Source organism: Fulmarus glacialis, unplaced genomic scaffold (genome assembly GCF_000690835.1).
Source record: "Fulmarus glacialis isolate BGI_N327 unplaced genomic scaffold, ASM69083v1 scaffold4364, whole genome shotgun sequence".
NCBI lineage: Eukaryota > Metazoa > Chordata > Aves > Procellariiformes > Procellariidae > Fulmarus > Fulmarus glacialis.
The window spans coordinates 55479-70780 of record NW_009209817.1 but is presented as its reverse complement, the minus strand read 5'-3'; the positions used below and the strand labels follow the sequence as shown (position 1 = coordinate 70780).

The 15302-nt window shown below is 41.1% G+C and overlaps 2 protein-coding genes across 2 annotated transcripts in view; one reads left to right on the top strand and one right to left on the bottom strand.

Annotated features, from left to right (window-relative positions):
* LOC104076177 (thyroglobulin-like) overlaps window positions 1–15302 on the bottom strand; it is a gene marked incomplete at its 5' end in the record, with an annotated part of 103803 nt that overhangs the window by 35019 nt on the left and 53482 nt on the right. The gene's annotated exons all lie outside the window — the stretch shown is intronic.
* The window catches only part of SLA (Src-like-adaptor), a 21646-nt gene continuing 10903 nt past the window's right edge, over window positions 4560–15302 (top strand). The window contains exons 1-2 of the mRNA XM_009576946.1: window positions 4560–4667; window positions 9859–9952. Of these exons, the coding sequence (XP_009575241.1) occupies window positions 9892–9952 (61 nt within the window). The 5' untranslated portion in view covers window positions 4560–4667; window positions 9859–9891. The remainder of the gene's footprint in view (window positions 4668–9858; window positions 9953–15302) is intronic.

The window sequence follows — 15302 nt, the reverse complement described above, 5'->3', positions numbered from 1 at the left end:
TGTCCCTCTTTCCCGATAAAATTGAAATGTATTTGTGTGATTAGTCCCAGCAACCAGTAATAAAGGATTTGTGTGCTTTAAAAAATAGGACTATTTAGACAGAAGCAGAAATAGTGGAGAGACTGTTCATTTCCATTACATGACACCCATATTACCATTAACATGACAGAATCATGAATCAGGAAACCAAAAATCATGAGATCAGCTCAAAAATAACAAACACTGTGTTCTTTTTGTTAGTCCTCTTTTTTTTAATTCTCCAGGAATTCTCCTGTACCTATAAACACGAGAGCTAAAAAATTCACTTTTAAAACTAGCAGCTGAGATCTTCAGATAATCCTGCAGAGTTTTTTGAAAGCAAACCTCTAAAGAATATGAGATATACAATAAAATTGTGAACGTAAGCCATCTTGCCGTCACAGGGTATTTCCTATCTCAGCATCATTTAGAAGGGCTTGACAGGGAACTGAAGCCACACACAGTTCTTGTTTCAGCTGTCCTTATGCATTGACCCACTGTCATCAGACGAAGTTCCGATGACATTTTTGACAACAACCTGGATGAACTGCTGAGAAGAAGCAGTTGCAGCTGTGTTGCACAATTCCACAACAGCAATATTACACTGTCCTCTTAAATTCATAGGAATAGTGGGAACATTACAATGTTGGGCAACAGTACCTACTGTAACAAGTGATGGTATTGAAAATAGAAGGCAAAGCTTTCAGTACTATTTAGTTCAGGAACCAGCAGCTTTGCAAGCATTTCTTTAATTCTCTTTGCAAAATTAGAGGTTAAGCTAGACAGTAGAAATTCGGATACTAGGAAATGTTGCAGCTCACAGTGGTGAGAAGCTGATGGATGTAAATCGGTATTACATGAAGATGAATTTTTGCTTTGATGTTAGGCTGTGATCGGCTGAGTTGTGGCCTCTTGCAAACTTCTCCCTTGGGACATCATAGCTTACAGATCTGCACTGGTGCTATGATGTCCATCCCAATTCTCCCTCCACGTGTTGGGCACATCTAACTATTCTCGTCTAGCCAAACGCTAGCTTTCTGCTTCAGATGTCTCACAGTTCAGGAGCTTTTAGTTAAATATCACCCCTTGCTGCTATTCTGATGAGATAATAAAAAAGAATATATGGACTATTACTGTAAGCTGTACCTCTGTCTCCCGACAGACCTAGAAAAGACAATCGCCATATAAGCTGCAGTGCTGAATGCCTTTTAATTCCTCATTTACTCTGGAAACTCACTTCTGCAAAGTTTTTCAAAACTGATTCACAACAGATCTAACGATTAGAAACTTCACTGCAAGTAGTTTTTATCAGCCACACTTTGTAAACCCAAAACCTTCTTCCTCTCCTCACATCATGACCTCTTGTTTTTCCAACCTGACTTGAAACTGAAAACCCTGGTGGAGGCACGTTCGTCTCTTCAACACACGCACTCCCTTCAAATTAGTGGGGTTTCTGTGATGGCTGCAAGGCTGCAGACTCCTTACGAAGCAGGCTTTCTGTCTGCACAGAAGCTTGCTATAGACAATACAAACAGCGATAACAGCAACACCACCCAAAAAGCGAGATCAAAAAATTTCTAATGAAAACAGTCAAACAAATGAAATGTCCCGATAATTCCTCTTTCCCAAAAGAGCCAGCTGTACAGCAATATTTTAGTTGTTAAAGATAGTGTCCCTGTACAGCCAGGCACTCTCCAGGCCCCGATGCATACAGGTCACAGCCAGAAGTATCTATCAGACCATCTGGTTTGACCTCCAGGATAGCCAAGGCTCTTCCATTTCCAGACTGCTGAGCTCAAGCGTTTCCTATCACTTAAAACATGGCTTGTGTTTGACTAAAAACGGATCTTGCTGAGGCATTTAAGCTGGGCTCAGAGACACAGAGAAATGGATACCACAATCTTCTCTTTTGCAGTTTGTGCCTGAAGGTAATCACTCCACTGACAGAAACTGCACCTTATTTCTGTTCGAGGATGTCCTCAGTTTCACTTAATGCCAGATTAAAGAGACCGTTTATATCCTGTTTTTTCTCCCTGTAAAAATAAGCAAGCTGCAACTAAGTGACCACTAACTCTTCTTTCCAATTAGCTTAACAGATTATTCTCTAAAGGACTGGATTTAAAGTCTTTTCAGAAATTGTTTTCAATTTGGGGCCTTTTTTTTTTTTCTTGCAGGCTTGTATTTCAGTATCTTACATTGCTTTTCCTTAGACATCTAATTCTGCATAGTGGCAAGTGCTTACAACACACCAAGGTTGCAGGGCTCTATGTGAAGACATTAATGTCATTTTTTCCAGGCTTTCAGACAAAGTCTGTCTTCAAGAACCTGAAAGAGCAGAAATCTTTGGGACCAAGTCAGGGAGTCTCTATCACAGCTAAGGAGCTATGTGGCAGACATGTGGCAAACACTAGCACACAAAGTGTAACGGGGAATTGGCAGGTCAGTCCAGCAATGGAAAGGGAGACTGAGATATAAACATTTTCCCTCCATAACCGTCTACTAGAGCTGTGACTTCCAGATAAAAATGGGGGAAAGGAGAAGGTCTTCTTTCTTCTATCAACAATAACATTTTGAAGAAGGAAGATTTCTTTTTTATACATGAGTCTTGGCAAATCCCTCTTTGCTGTAATCAGAGGCAGTCCTGCAAGTGCAATGTTCCTCTCTCAAGTGACTCACCGAGTGCCTGTGTCAGGTTAGTGACTTGAATAACAGGATATGAATACTTTTAAGATGACAGATAAAGCCCCACTTCATTCATATCAAAACTTTCTTAAATTTAGATGTAAACATTACCTTATCAATTATCTTATAGTTTAAAATAAGTTATTAGCTGAATGCACTGGCCCTTATCATTGCACAGCAGTAAATAGCCACCAGAAACAGGCAGAAATGACATGGAAATGGAGACTTTTATTTACCTCCCTCCACTGCGAACTCATCTGTTCCTCTACAAGCGTAGTACAACCCATGGCTGAGATTTATTGTGTTTCCAACAGAGCATGTTCTATCAAGCAAGTCCAATCTCTTCTTTAGTGTGACCAATCTTTCTGCTCAGTCTGAGACCTGCCCCATTCGTGGGTGCATCTTTGCGACTTCTTGCAAAGGCACAAAGACCGTCAGAGCCAGCTTAATGTAGATACTGGTGAGAAGGATCAGGAAAAGGCAGAGCTCTGCCCCTGCCTATTCCCATGTGTGGTGCAGACATCCCCCAACCCGTGATCTTTTAGTAATTCCAGAACATTGTACATCCATTCAGTGAATGCCATTAGGAAATGTGCATGCCACATCCCTGTGATTTCAAGCAAGAAATAAGGTCCTAAACAATCAAAATATAACTAGCAGGGCTAATCACGGGCCATTATGGTAAAACCAGCTCCCCAGAGCACTGGCTATAACGCTGTCACGGCTCTGTGTTGCAGACTGATTTGCTTATCAATCTCCCTAATGCTTTCCTGTCCCTTCAAGGTGAGGACTGCTAGAACAGCTCATCAAAGAGAAAGTATATTCTCCTGTAATTACCATAGATCCCAATTTCGGCCCAGCTTTGGGAATTTGATCACTGTCTTCTGGTTCCAATAACGCTTACACAACAGCTCCCACACTTGTCAACTTTTAGTTTTCATCATCAAACAGGTTGGCATTACAATGAATATCTACTCAGAGCTACTCTGGTGTGAAGTAGGAACTCTGGGTTTGCTGGGTTTTCTGGTGGTAGGTTTTGTTTGTTTTGTTTGGGGTTTTTTGGTTTTTTGGTTTTTTTCAATTTATTTTACTACACAAAATCAGGTATATGAGCTTTTCAGGTCACATCTTGATCATAAAAGCAAAGGACAAACCTTAATAAATCCCTTTGACTTCTATATTCCTATCTGCAGTACTATATTCCTGAGGGACTTTAGTCAGGTTATTTAACAAGCTAGCATTCCCCATCTCAGACACTGAGATGAGAGAGGTCCCGGGGCTCCTGCTTCTGCACTTTGTACAACTGATGTGAAAATGTGCTTCATAGACAGGCTTTCACTCCACATTCTTTCATTGCTAATATTGAGCTTCAATTATTTGCAGACAGAGGTGTTTTGGAGTGCTGAGTAAAGAATAAAGCAAACCTTGCATTCCCATCCAGGCTCAATAGGAGTGGAAAACAAAGTTTTATGCCTCTTCCTGTCTGTCTGAAAAAACTAGCAAAAATACATAAAACAAAACAGTTGGGGACTGAACATTAGTGGATAAATGAATTTGGAAGAAAAAAAAAAAAAGAAAAAGAGAAACCCTTTCCATGTAAGTAATGTAAAACAGGTTGTTTTGCTCATTTTTTCTATCTATCTGCTCAAACCAGCCCTGGTGCAATATGTTGAAAACTTCCCTGTTTTCCTCAGCCCATAGATAAAAAGTGTCTTGAGTAGTGACTTGCAACAGGAACCTCATCTGTTGCAAACACTTTGAGCCTTCCTTATTTCTCAGAGAGGAAGTATGTGGCCTGTTTGGCAAATGCTGCTCTACATGACAGCGTGAACTTCACAACACACTCATTCGACCGGCTGCTCCTCGACTTGATCAGCTAAACCTTGCTGGCAGCATGAGAGCAGTATTATGACTACGGCTTTTTTGAGAAATACTGCAACCCGGAATATCATGCCTAGCATTTAAAGGTAATCATTACTCTGATACATTTTAGATTACCGGCATACGGGAACAACTTTTTCAATGTTATTGATATAAAAGGGAGTTCTATTTCATTACCAATGACAGTATTCAGACCATGGATTTCAAGTACCACCAAAGGTAAAAATAGAAAAGCCTGCCTTGATCCTTTTCATAAGGAGTGGTACTAAAGATAGAAGGGACAAGGAGTATTTCTACTGAAAGCTCACAGTAAGATGGATGCATAGGACCTTGTGCTGAAGCAAACTGCAGCTCACTGCAACCCAAAATATGAGAAATGTCACAGATTAGTGGGCTTTTTATTCAAAGTGTTAGAAGTTTGCATAATGTGGTATTTCCATGTTGTTTCATAGTTGCATGTTTCTGTGAATTACCTTGATTACAGCATTACATTGTTCTTTCTAAGTGCAAAGGTACAAGTGCCTAAAAGCTGAAAGGATGCTCATTTTGATTAATGCCAAATTAAGGGAAATTCACCAAAAAATATATAGCTTCTGAAATCTAAGCTGCTTTTTTTCCCACATGAAAAATAACAGGATGCTGGTGATTTCATTTTCAGGCTGAATCAGATTCAGACATTACCTGTGAACCTTATTGAGAATTAAATTCTAAGCCCTTGGCAGTACAGATGTGAATATCAGGTAACAAAAATAAAATAGGGTAGAGCATCTCAGGAATGATGAATGTCCTAATTTTACCAGTCTGCAGTATTCCTTGCAGAGGGGCTTTACTCAGGTGCTTATTTTACTTTTTTATTTCTCTTATTATTTTCATTTCTTTATATTTACTAATTCTCAATCATTTTAAATATAACTTTGAAAAAGTTCTTACAAAGTGATGGACTTTCCTATGCACCGTGCTATTTAATTGCTCATTTTCTCACAGAACAGATTCTGTGAGAGGAAACTATTGCTACATATGCTGCACGCAGGAATGGAAGGTATAAATTGTACCACAGGTTTTTGGGACCCATGATGTGGGTCAGTGAGATGCCAATCTTGACAGGTGAAGAGTTCGTATCTGCCGAGAGTTCTGCCACTGATAAAAAGGACACGAAGCAGGACTGGGGCTGTAGATGTTTCCTCGCCTTTCCAAAAATAAAGCAGTAAAAAACACTAAACCCCACTAGTTTTGTGTTTGCAAACAGCAATGGCTGCAGTGACCGGCGTTCGCTAAACAGCATGTGCACAAGTGGAAAGGGGAGGGGAAGAAGGGCCAAAGCTTGGAAGACTGCGAATGCGATCTTAATGGTTAAAATCCGATTTCCACACAAGCCTGAGGAGGTGGTCTGTGAGCAGGGAAAGCCGCCCTTACACCTGCGGGCAGTTTGGTTTGCAGCCCAGCAGCACAGCGGTTCCTCCAGGCTGAGCAGCAGCTGCACTCCTCCATGCAGGGCTTTGGGTTGATAGGACAAGGTGAGCTTAGAGTCTATCACCTCTTCTTAATTCTTCCCAAATCACCCTCAGTGAACTATTTTCTTTGGAGCTGGCGTAATTATCTGCTTCTACAAGAGGGGAATGCCACCTCTACTTGTATCCCAAACTCTGTCACCAAGTTTAAGTGAGATGGCGAGCAGATTCGCCATTTCAAAAGAATATAATCTATAAAACTGTTATTGTTCTGCTATTGACTTAAATGATAAAAAATCAACTTAGCACAAGATGCTCTACAGTTTCCTGTAAGTCTGTTTTTGCAAAGTATTTCAAAATTTCAGGAAACCACCATACAGTTTATCATATAGCAATACAAGGGATTTGTATCATGCTGCCAATACTCGACACAAGCACAAGCTACTTAAGCCATTAAGTTCTATCACACACTCGAGAGTCACGTGCACTGTTATTTTAGAAATACTTAGGATACTAATTCATACACTGTTACCCTAAAAACAGTGATACGCCATTGCCAGCGAGCAAGTAGAAACAATCTTTTGTCCCTCCCTGCCCCATTTCAAACAAAACTTCCAATTTCTTCCATTTCCATCCCATTTTCAAATGTCTGAGAGTTGAGCCATACTTCAGGGCATTCACTCCACCACCTTTGACTGGACTATAGGCACCTTTACTCTGCCCAAATGCATAGTGACAGTGGCCTTAGTGGTAAAACCTAGTCTGGTATCTGTCATTTTCCTTTTAACCACTTTGGATAAGTGAATCAACAGCAGTGGTCACAGCTTTCCATTTGCTTATTTTTATTGAGCACTTCTGCATGAGTCTAGAGAACATCTTGAACCCTCTTGTCCCTTTCAAGACTTTATGCTGCCACCAATGGTAATTAGTGACAGTAAAACAGCACGGAAAATGTAATGAGACACAGCAAACTGTCACGCTAGTGACATCAAAGTCCAAAAAGTCATTGCTCTTCACTGTTACTGGAAGTACTTTATAACATTTATATTTTCCGTAAATCAGATTCTTCCACATCTAAAGCAGCAGCACTGAGCTGCACGCTCTGTCCTGTTGACTTCAGAGGTCCTTTGAGAAGAACAATGGTTTGTATGGCAGAAGTGAGCCAGGCCAGTTTGGGATGTGCTCTGCAAAAATACCAAGTAGGCACGTGCCTGTTGTCCGGTACTTAATCCATCTGGACTAGACCGCAAGTGGTTTAATTACAAACTACATATAAGCAAACCTTCAAAAACACCTCAGGTCTTTTTAAAGCAATGTTTAGAGTTTAGACCCCTAAATACCAGCTAGGAAAATGAAGGTGCCTTGCTCAAATGTGCCGTGCTTTTAGAAAGTTTGTAAGTGTGACATAAAGTTTTCAGAAGTCTTTCCATCATGTACAAATGCTACGTATCACTTTCCAAAGTGACTCATGCACACCTGAAAATTGTATCCACTGTATCTTAAGAGTAGGAAAAAAGGCCTTGAACGCACTCTGTCACAAGTTTGATCGCTAGTAGGATGACTTGCTCTCCTGACTCTCACATACTAAGACCCAGAATAAAGGGGTACATAGCGGTAGGACTCTCTTATTTTTATTTTTCCATACTTTTGTGACACAAAATTCAAGTACTATTCTCATCTAAATAACAATTGCATGTGTTAAAATTATAGATAGGCATAAGACATTTATGCTGCCATGCTTGGCACCTGTCTGGAATTGCACAAAATTTTTGGTCACTGCAGCTTACTTATTACACTCTTAGCCAGATTTGAACTGCCCCTTTCAAGTATTGCAAAAATGCAACTAGTACGGCACAGAGCTCAGCAGAGGTTATCTGTCCAGGTATTTATCCCACTTCTCTGGCTGACTTTTTCAGTCCTGTTGAGATCTCTATTGCTCCATGCTCAGGAAATTTTGCTGGCTAATTTGAAGATGAGCCAGGAAAATCTATAATACCTGTAGCCAAAGTACCGGCTGCACTATTCCTATGTGTATACCTCTTATTCTTGATGGGATACAACTGAGAAAAATGTGGAAGAAATTAAAATTGGGCCTTGTGAAAAAATATTCATAATTAGTTCAGGAAATTATAATCTTGCAAGTAGACAGTGCCTGCCAAAATGAATTCTGATTTCAGTTTTAGAAACTTAGGTGCATTTAAATGGAGAATGATTTTGTGTTTTCTATCAAGAGAGCGCCTTTTATTCAAACACGGATACCCAAATAGTTTATTTAAATTTAAGACCACTTTTTTATTCAGCTTCTAGACTTCTTATATCAGGCAATGAAACATTTCTATGTTCTTGCGAAAGCAGATTTCAGACACTAGTCAGAAAGGGACTGGCACAGCTGCATCCTACAGATGTGCCACGAGCTAGTTGCTGAGTGCAGGCAGTGACAGGGTAATGTGCCATTTGGCCGGTGAAATGGAGACTTCTAGCAAAGAGCATTTGGGAACAAGCACTAAGAAGCTTGAAAATCAGGTGAGGCAGAGTCAAACTGTGCATTGCCATCTGTTTTAGCACTGATGTACTTGCATTCGATAAGAGACGAATTTTCTTTCTTTTGAATGGCATTTTATTCTGTAGGGTGTCTTCCTAAACTTGCTGTAAGACATCAGAAATTTATGGTATTAAGCAATATACTCAATTCTGCCAACCTTATTGCAAAAGACAATTAGTAATAAAGTCTCACTGATTCCAGCAGTACTGCTTCTCAAGTTCGACACCTCTCCAGCTAACGCCGTCAGGCTCTAGCCTGTTGTAAGTAAAGAGCAGCATACCAAAGGCAGTAATCATCTTTGCAATATTTAAGCTAGAAAAGACTGAAAGATGCAGAATACCCACACGATGCTGCTAGAGCTCCTGTTATCATTTTCACAGGGCAACTGGCAGAAATGTATTTTTAAAAAATAATTATCTAACAGCTAGTGGCGTTGAGCTATTTTGCTTTAACGTACAATTTCAAATAGATATGGCTTATTCTCCTCTGTCTCTGAAAATAGCATGAGACACCTTCCACATCCAAAGGGTTTTTCTCTCTGTCCTCTGTCAGGGAGAATTAGGACGGGTGCAGTAAAGCCATGAGAAGGAACTGTCCCTTTCATAATATTGTCTGATACTGTTCCATGATTGTCTGATACTGTTTCTTGTACATCCACCAAGACTTTTTAAGACAGGTATCTGAAGAATTTATGCCACTGGCTTTATGCGGGAGGAGTGTTTTGAGATTAAACATTTTGAGGCAAGGTGTTACTTTAAAAAAAAAGAAGAAAAAAAAGAAAGAAAAAAAGAGGAAAAACAGCATTGCCCACATTTGCTGAGAGCACAACTGCATCAGAAAAAAAACCACCGAACAACGTTCTTAGTGTTCGGCAATAAAGCAACAAAATATACACACAGTGCTGAAAACCAAATACGTCAATCTAATTAATTTCTTTGTAGCTTCAGAACTCCAAATGCTGAAAAGAACATTTTGTGTATGAAATGACTGTACGGGCATGGCTTTGCTGTGACTTCCTATTGTGCTGAGGTACTGGTAATGGAAACTTTTACTACATTGCGTTCTTCTGAGCAACTTCCCTAGCTGTGGTTTTCTGCTATTCCCCTGATAAAAGCACCAAAGTGGTGAGAGTTTAGCAAGTATGTAAAACTCTCACATGAATTTGACACAAGAGTTCTCAAAAGCAAAGCTGTATAAAATTGGAGACACCCAAACTAGGTCATTTCTCATCTGTCGGCACAGCAGGTGTTATTCTGATGTTTAATTTCAATGTCTCCTTTGATTTAGTTCTGAAGAGCTTTGACAGAATTAGAGAGCGCAATGGGAAATACTGTGAAAACGCCGAGAGCTTCCGAAGAAACAAATGTGCCGAGCCAAACGGGTAAGCACTCATTTAATTTCTTTCAAGAGAAAAAGATGTTCAAAATATATGGTACATCCATCCATGTGTCTTCCTTCATCCTCCTGACGTAGTAAAAGCAGGCGAGTGCGTGACTGCTGTGGGAGAAGGAGGGCATCCTCTACACAGGGCTTAATTTTAGGTACATTCTAGCTCATTTTCCAAGAAGTACTTTAATTAAAAAACCCAAATGTCAAAACTGTTATTTGCTGGTGCTCCCTGAAAGATGTTCCTTCCAACTGAGAAAGCACTGAAGCACTACTTCAGAAACCAGAAATACTGTATTTTAACATACTTGCATGTGATATTTTATACAAATTTGTTCTTGAGATTTGGTTTTGCTTCATTTAAGGTTAAAAACCTTAATGATGTTATGCTTGCACTGAACCTGAAGTCCACTGTTAGACAATTGCATTAAAAGTAGCACGCAGCCAACCTGTCACCAGGTTTATCAATAAAGGTTATACAGAAATACACAGTCCAAGCTGCCAAAGGGGGATCTAACACATCTGCCCTATGCATCCACATGTGAAAAAGTCAGGTTGCAAAGCCCCCCTCGGAGGCTGGTAGAGGTCATGCATCTGAGGGGGAAAGCAAGAGGGATTCATGACCTGCTGCTCCCAAACTGCAAGGGAGGAGATGGAGAGTCAGTACAGCCTCAGCTCTCATGCCGCAATACGACAGACAGCTGGTACAAGAGCTGCAATAAATCACTCCCCAGAGGTGAGGAAGAGAAAACAGTTTTGGGTTTTTGTTTTGGGTTTTGGTTTTTGTGTTGGTTTTTTAAGAGGCAGAAGGCATTAATCAAAATTTTGGGGTTTTCCATGACAAATGGTCCAGTTGTGCTGCTCATTATTACAAGGATAGGGAATCAGCCTGGTTTCATTAGAGCTGGAAGGAAACCCAGCCCTGCTTTTAGCATGGCCAAGAACTAACTGATACGGACAGCCGTGTAGCCCTAGGTCCTAATAAAGCAGAGACCAAGTACTGTTAATGGCTACCCAGAGGCCCATAACACGAACTGACATTTTTTTTTTTTTTTGTGAAGAAGAGTGCCTTATGTTGATATTCCCAACAACTGCTCTCAGGAATACCACAACGATCAAAACAGAGACATGCACGCACTCAGAGCGGGACCTCGCTGATGAGCGGGGGAGTGAGGGGTCGCTGCCATGGCTGTGACCAAGTTTGTGTCGTTCCTGCACATGCTACAAGTCAGGATTTAGCAGGGATAAAGCCAACTGCATCCCTTCCAGTGACTTAAATAGAACATACCCCTAAAAGATAACTCAGCAAACTGATACCGCGGTGACTGCAAGGGGAAATTACCCATTTAGGAATTCAGGGCTCGATCTACTTGCACTCTCCTACATGTCTAGCACATATAGAAAGGTGCTTTGTCAGATCCTGCCTGACCTTCTGCTGCCACTTGGGGAGGGAACAAGTCTCCCATAGCTGCAGTGGCATTTGGCAAGGCCATAGGGATGTCTCAGACACTCACACAGCTGAAACTGCACTGGATACCTATGTTTAAGCACCCAAAGGCAGCTTTTTGGTAACAAAAATAATCAGGGGGATGGAATGCCTCTTCTATGAAGAAAGGCTGAGAGAGTTGGGGTTGTTCAGCCTGGGGAAGAGAAGGCTCCAGGAAGACCTTATTGCAGCCTTTCAGTACTTAAAGGGGGCTTATAAGAAAGATGGGGACAGACTTTTTAGCAGGGCCTGTTGTGACAGGACAAGGGGGAATGGTTTTAAACTAAAAGAGGGTAGACTTAGACTAGATAGAAGGAAGAAATTTTTTTACAGTGAGGGTGGTGAAACCCTGGCACAGGTTGCCCAGAGAGGTGGTAGATGCCCCATCCCTGGAAACATTCAAGATCAGTTGGATGGGGCTCTGAGCAACCTGATCTAGTGGATGTCCCTGCTCATTGCAGGGGGATTGGACTAGATGACCTTTAAGGTCCCTTCCAATCCAAACCATTCTATGATTCTAAAATTTAACAGCCTGCATAGCTCTTTGGATCTAACTCTTAGTCTGGATCAGACCAGCATCTTTCATAATGGCTTAGATGTTGCTAATTAAAGTTCCAAATACAAACACCAGTACTGTCATCCAAATCCAATGAAAACAGACTTTTGAAAAGGAACTTGGTACCAAAAGCATATATTGGGGTTAATCCAGTGAGTTTGTATCTATTTGTCTTCCTGAACAGATCAAACTCCATCACCAAACACAGAAGATTTCCCCCAGGCCAGGAACAGCCACCTTTGATTTAAGTGAGGTGGAAGATCCAATCCACGGACTTACAACTATCCAAATAGTTATTAGGAAAAGCAGGCTTTACACTGGCTCATTTCAGTGAGACTGAATAAAATGAAGGACTGAAACAGAAGGGAAAGAAAGAAAGGAAAGAATATCCAACTAGAAGGGGGAAGAAAACAGATAATTGGAGTCTGCAGACTTGATCTGGGGTGTGGCTGTATTCATTGACCCCTATAAGCCACTCGTGCTGCCTGAGAGCTGCGCTGAAAGCAAAACCTTGTGCTTCCCTCACCTCCAGCGCATCAGTCTTGGTCCTGAGAAAGGGAACAGTGCATAAGCTGCATTTCCCAAGGAGGCATTTGGACTCCAAATATGACTGGGCTCCGTCTCAAAGCACACTGTATGGGATACCTGGCATAACCTAGGTACTGATAACAGAGTAGCTATGGCAGCAAGGGGTCATCAGGGCTTGTGAGCCCACCCCCTCCTCTTTCCTCCCTTGGGACCCTGAATCAAGGGTTAATCCTTACTGAGCTGCACCTGCATAACTCTCAGTTCCCAAGCTGTCTGGTTTAGATCTAATTTGGGTACACCCATGCAACTGCAGCCACACCTTACGGCTGCTGCACAGACAGCCTCCCAGACGCACACGAGTGCCCTCCTTTACCCTCTCTGGTATACGCCATGCCATAAATCATAGTATTTCTGCTGGACAGTAAAGCTGGGATGATGCAGGCAGCTGAGCTATGAGCAGCTCATTCCCACTCCAGACAGGGATCCCATTCGTGGACAGCACAGTGTTTTTTGAGGGCGATGAGCTGGATCTGGATGCTCTGCCTATGCTCTCCCTTCTCTCTAATAGTGCTTCATAGTCCATTCACAATGAGTAATTTGGAGCATGCAATATTCAGTCTCACACTTTGCAAGACATCCAGGGATGCAGACATCTAAAACTAGCATGTATTTCATATTCATTTCCTACTCCTAAAAAAAACCCAGAATTAACACCTGATTCAGTGGAAATGACTGTGCTTCGATCTTTCCACTCTAACTTTTGAGTTGTTCCATTTCAGATGTAACCTACACTCGCACTGCGGAGGAGAGGTTGTGTTAGAAAAACTCAGGCAAATCTTCTTTTTTCTTTTACAACTTAAAAGTGTGAGGAGCTCATCAGATCAAATCTATTAGATCGCTGTGAAATTCAGGTGTGGAGAAACGGTGTAATTTGTTTAGTCCCTGTTTCTAGGCTTTTGTGTTTGAAAGAGCTAGTATGGGTTCTGTGAAATGTTGTAGAGTGCGGTGGGGTATTTTACATAACCAAAAAACCCAGTGAGCTTTGATTTAAATACCAATTAAAATGAGGTCTTGTTTGTGGAGTAGAAGGGTTGAAAGGTTTTGCGTAGTACAAACCCCCTTTACTTTCACTCTATTATAAGTACATGTAGTTTAAGAGGTAACGTGGCAGCCAACACTATGATTAATCTCTTCCTTTTCAGAACTACAAATTAACATGCAAAATTGAAACAAAAACGAATATAAAGATGAAAGTGTAAGCAAAGTAACATGGATCTTGCTAGAATAGAGAAAAAGTCACATACCCCGCAGTGCATAACGAAATGCAAATCACCGGTACGCAAGGAAGGAGGGCAGAAAAGCACTTGTTTTCCACCCTTTCAGTATGGAAACAAAACATTTATAAATAAACAGCATAAGTTTAAAAAAGCATTGCTAAAGGCATTGTCATTAAGCTAAAAAAAAATTGCGTTCCATGTAGAACTGCTGTCTAACAATCTGCAATGAGAAATTAGGCAACGGCACTTTATCCTCATTCTTACAACGTACCTTCTGCCATATATTTCTTGTAGTCCTGAGTAAAGATTTTGCTGGTTGAAAAAGACTCAGCACCAACACTTAGGTCTCGTTAGCCTCAGGTACTAAGCAGTTTCATAGACAGAGAAGGTGTATCTTAATTTTTAGTGCAGAACAGGGAAGCAATCAAAAGCATGCTTAGCACAGCATTTCTTCAGTATAGTTGAACTAATTGTATAATAAGTTACAGTAGAATAATCACAGCAGTTGACTGATTAATACAAAGGTACTGGACTAGTCCTGTTGAATTCAGTGACACTAATCAACTAAGAAAACCATGGCAATACAAATACTAAACACACTGTCAAACTAATCAGTCTATTCCAGACTCTACACATCTATGCATCCATAAGGATGCTCACTAACTGTATCGTGGGGCTGCTTCAATGGGCAAAGGCTAGCAAGACTAAAAATGCTTACAGTCAGTTTGAATATTAAGGTAGAATGACCTGCTACTTTGCATAACAAGTCCCTATAACATAACAACAAACAGCTACTCAAAGTTAACTGAGAAAACACTGCTTTTTATTTTCTTTAAACCATCCTTAAAGATGTGGAATATTTTCCTTAACACTTATATTCTCATTATCACTGCTGCAAGGATAACAAGTGTAAAATCTCTCCTCTTGAAAATATTTCCTTTCTGCAGACTCACAGGTTTCTTTCAGCCTTTCGTTGTTATCACCGTGAGTGATTTGTAAGGCACTGGGACGCAGAGGCTGAAAACACAGAGCCAGTCTCAGCACTCATTCAGGATGTTGTTTCTAGGTTTCCATAAAAAACTGTCTTCCTCAAAGACAAGTTAACGAGGAATCTATATTAAACGAGAAAATCTAACAAGATACAGAAGTGTGTCTATCTCTCTGGGTAATTTCTTTCTCTCCTCCCCTGAATTCATTCCCATTTTTGCACATGTTGAGCTGCACAGAGTGGGCAAGTATGGAGATCAAACCACCTCTGCAAACGTACTGCTAGATGGTATTACTAAGGAACAGGGCGCTGATCCTGCTGGAGGCAGAGGGAAAGCTTTGTCTCCCCGCGTGCCGGTGGAGGGTACTGCGACGTGCAGAGGGAAGGGACCCACCTCCAGGAGAAAAGCCGGCAGCGTATTGCACGATCCCTCTCACCAGGACTTCTGCCAAAGAGCTCAAAACACCCAGCACAACACATTTCTAATCTCCCACCTGTCAGCATTTACTG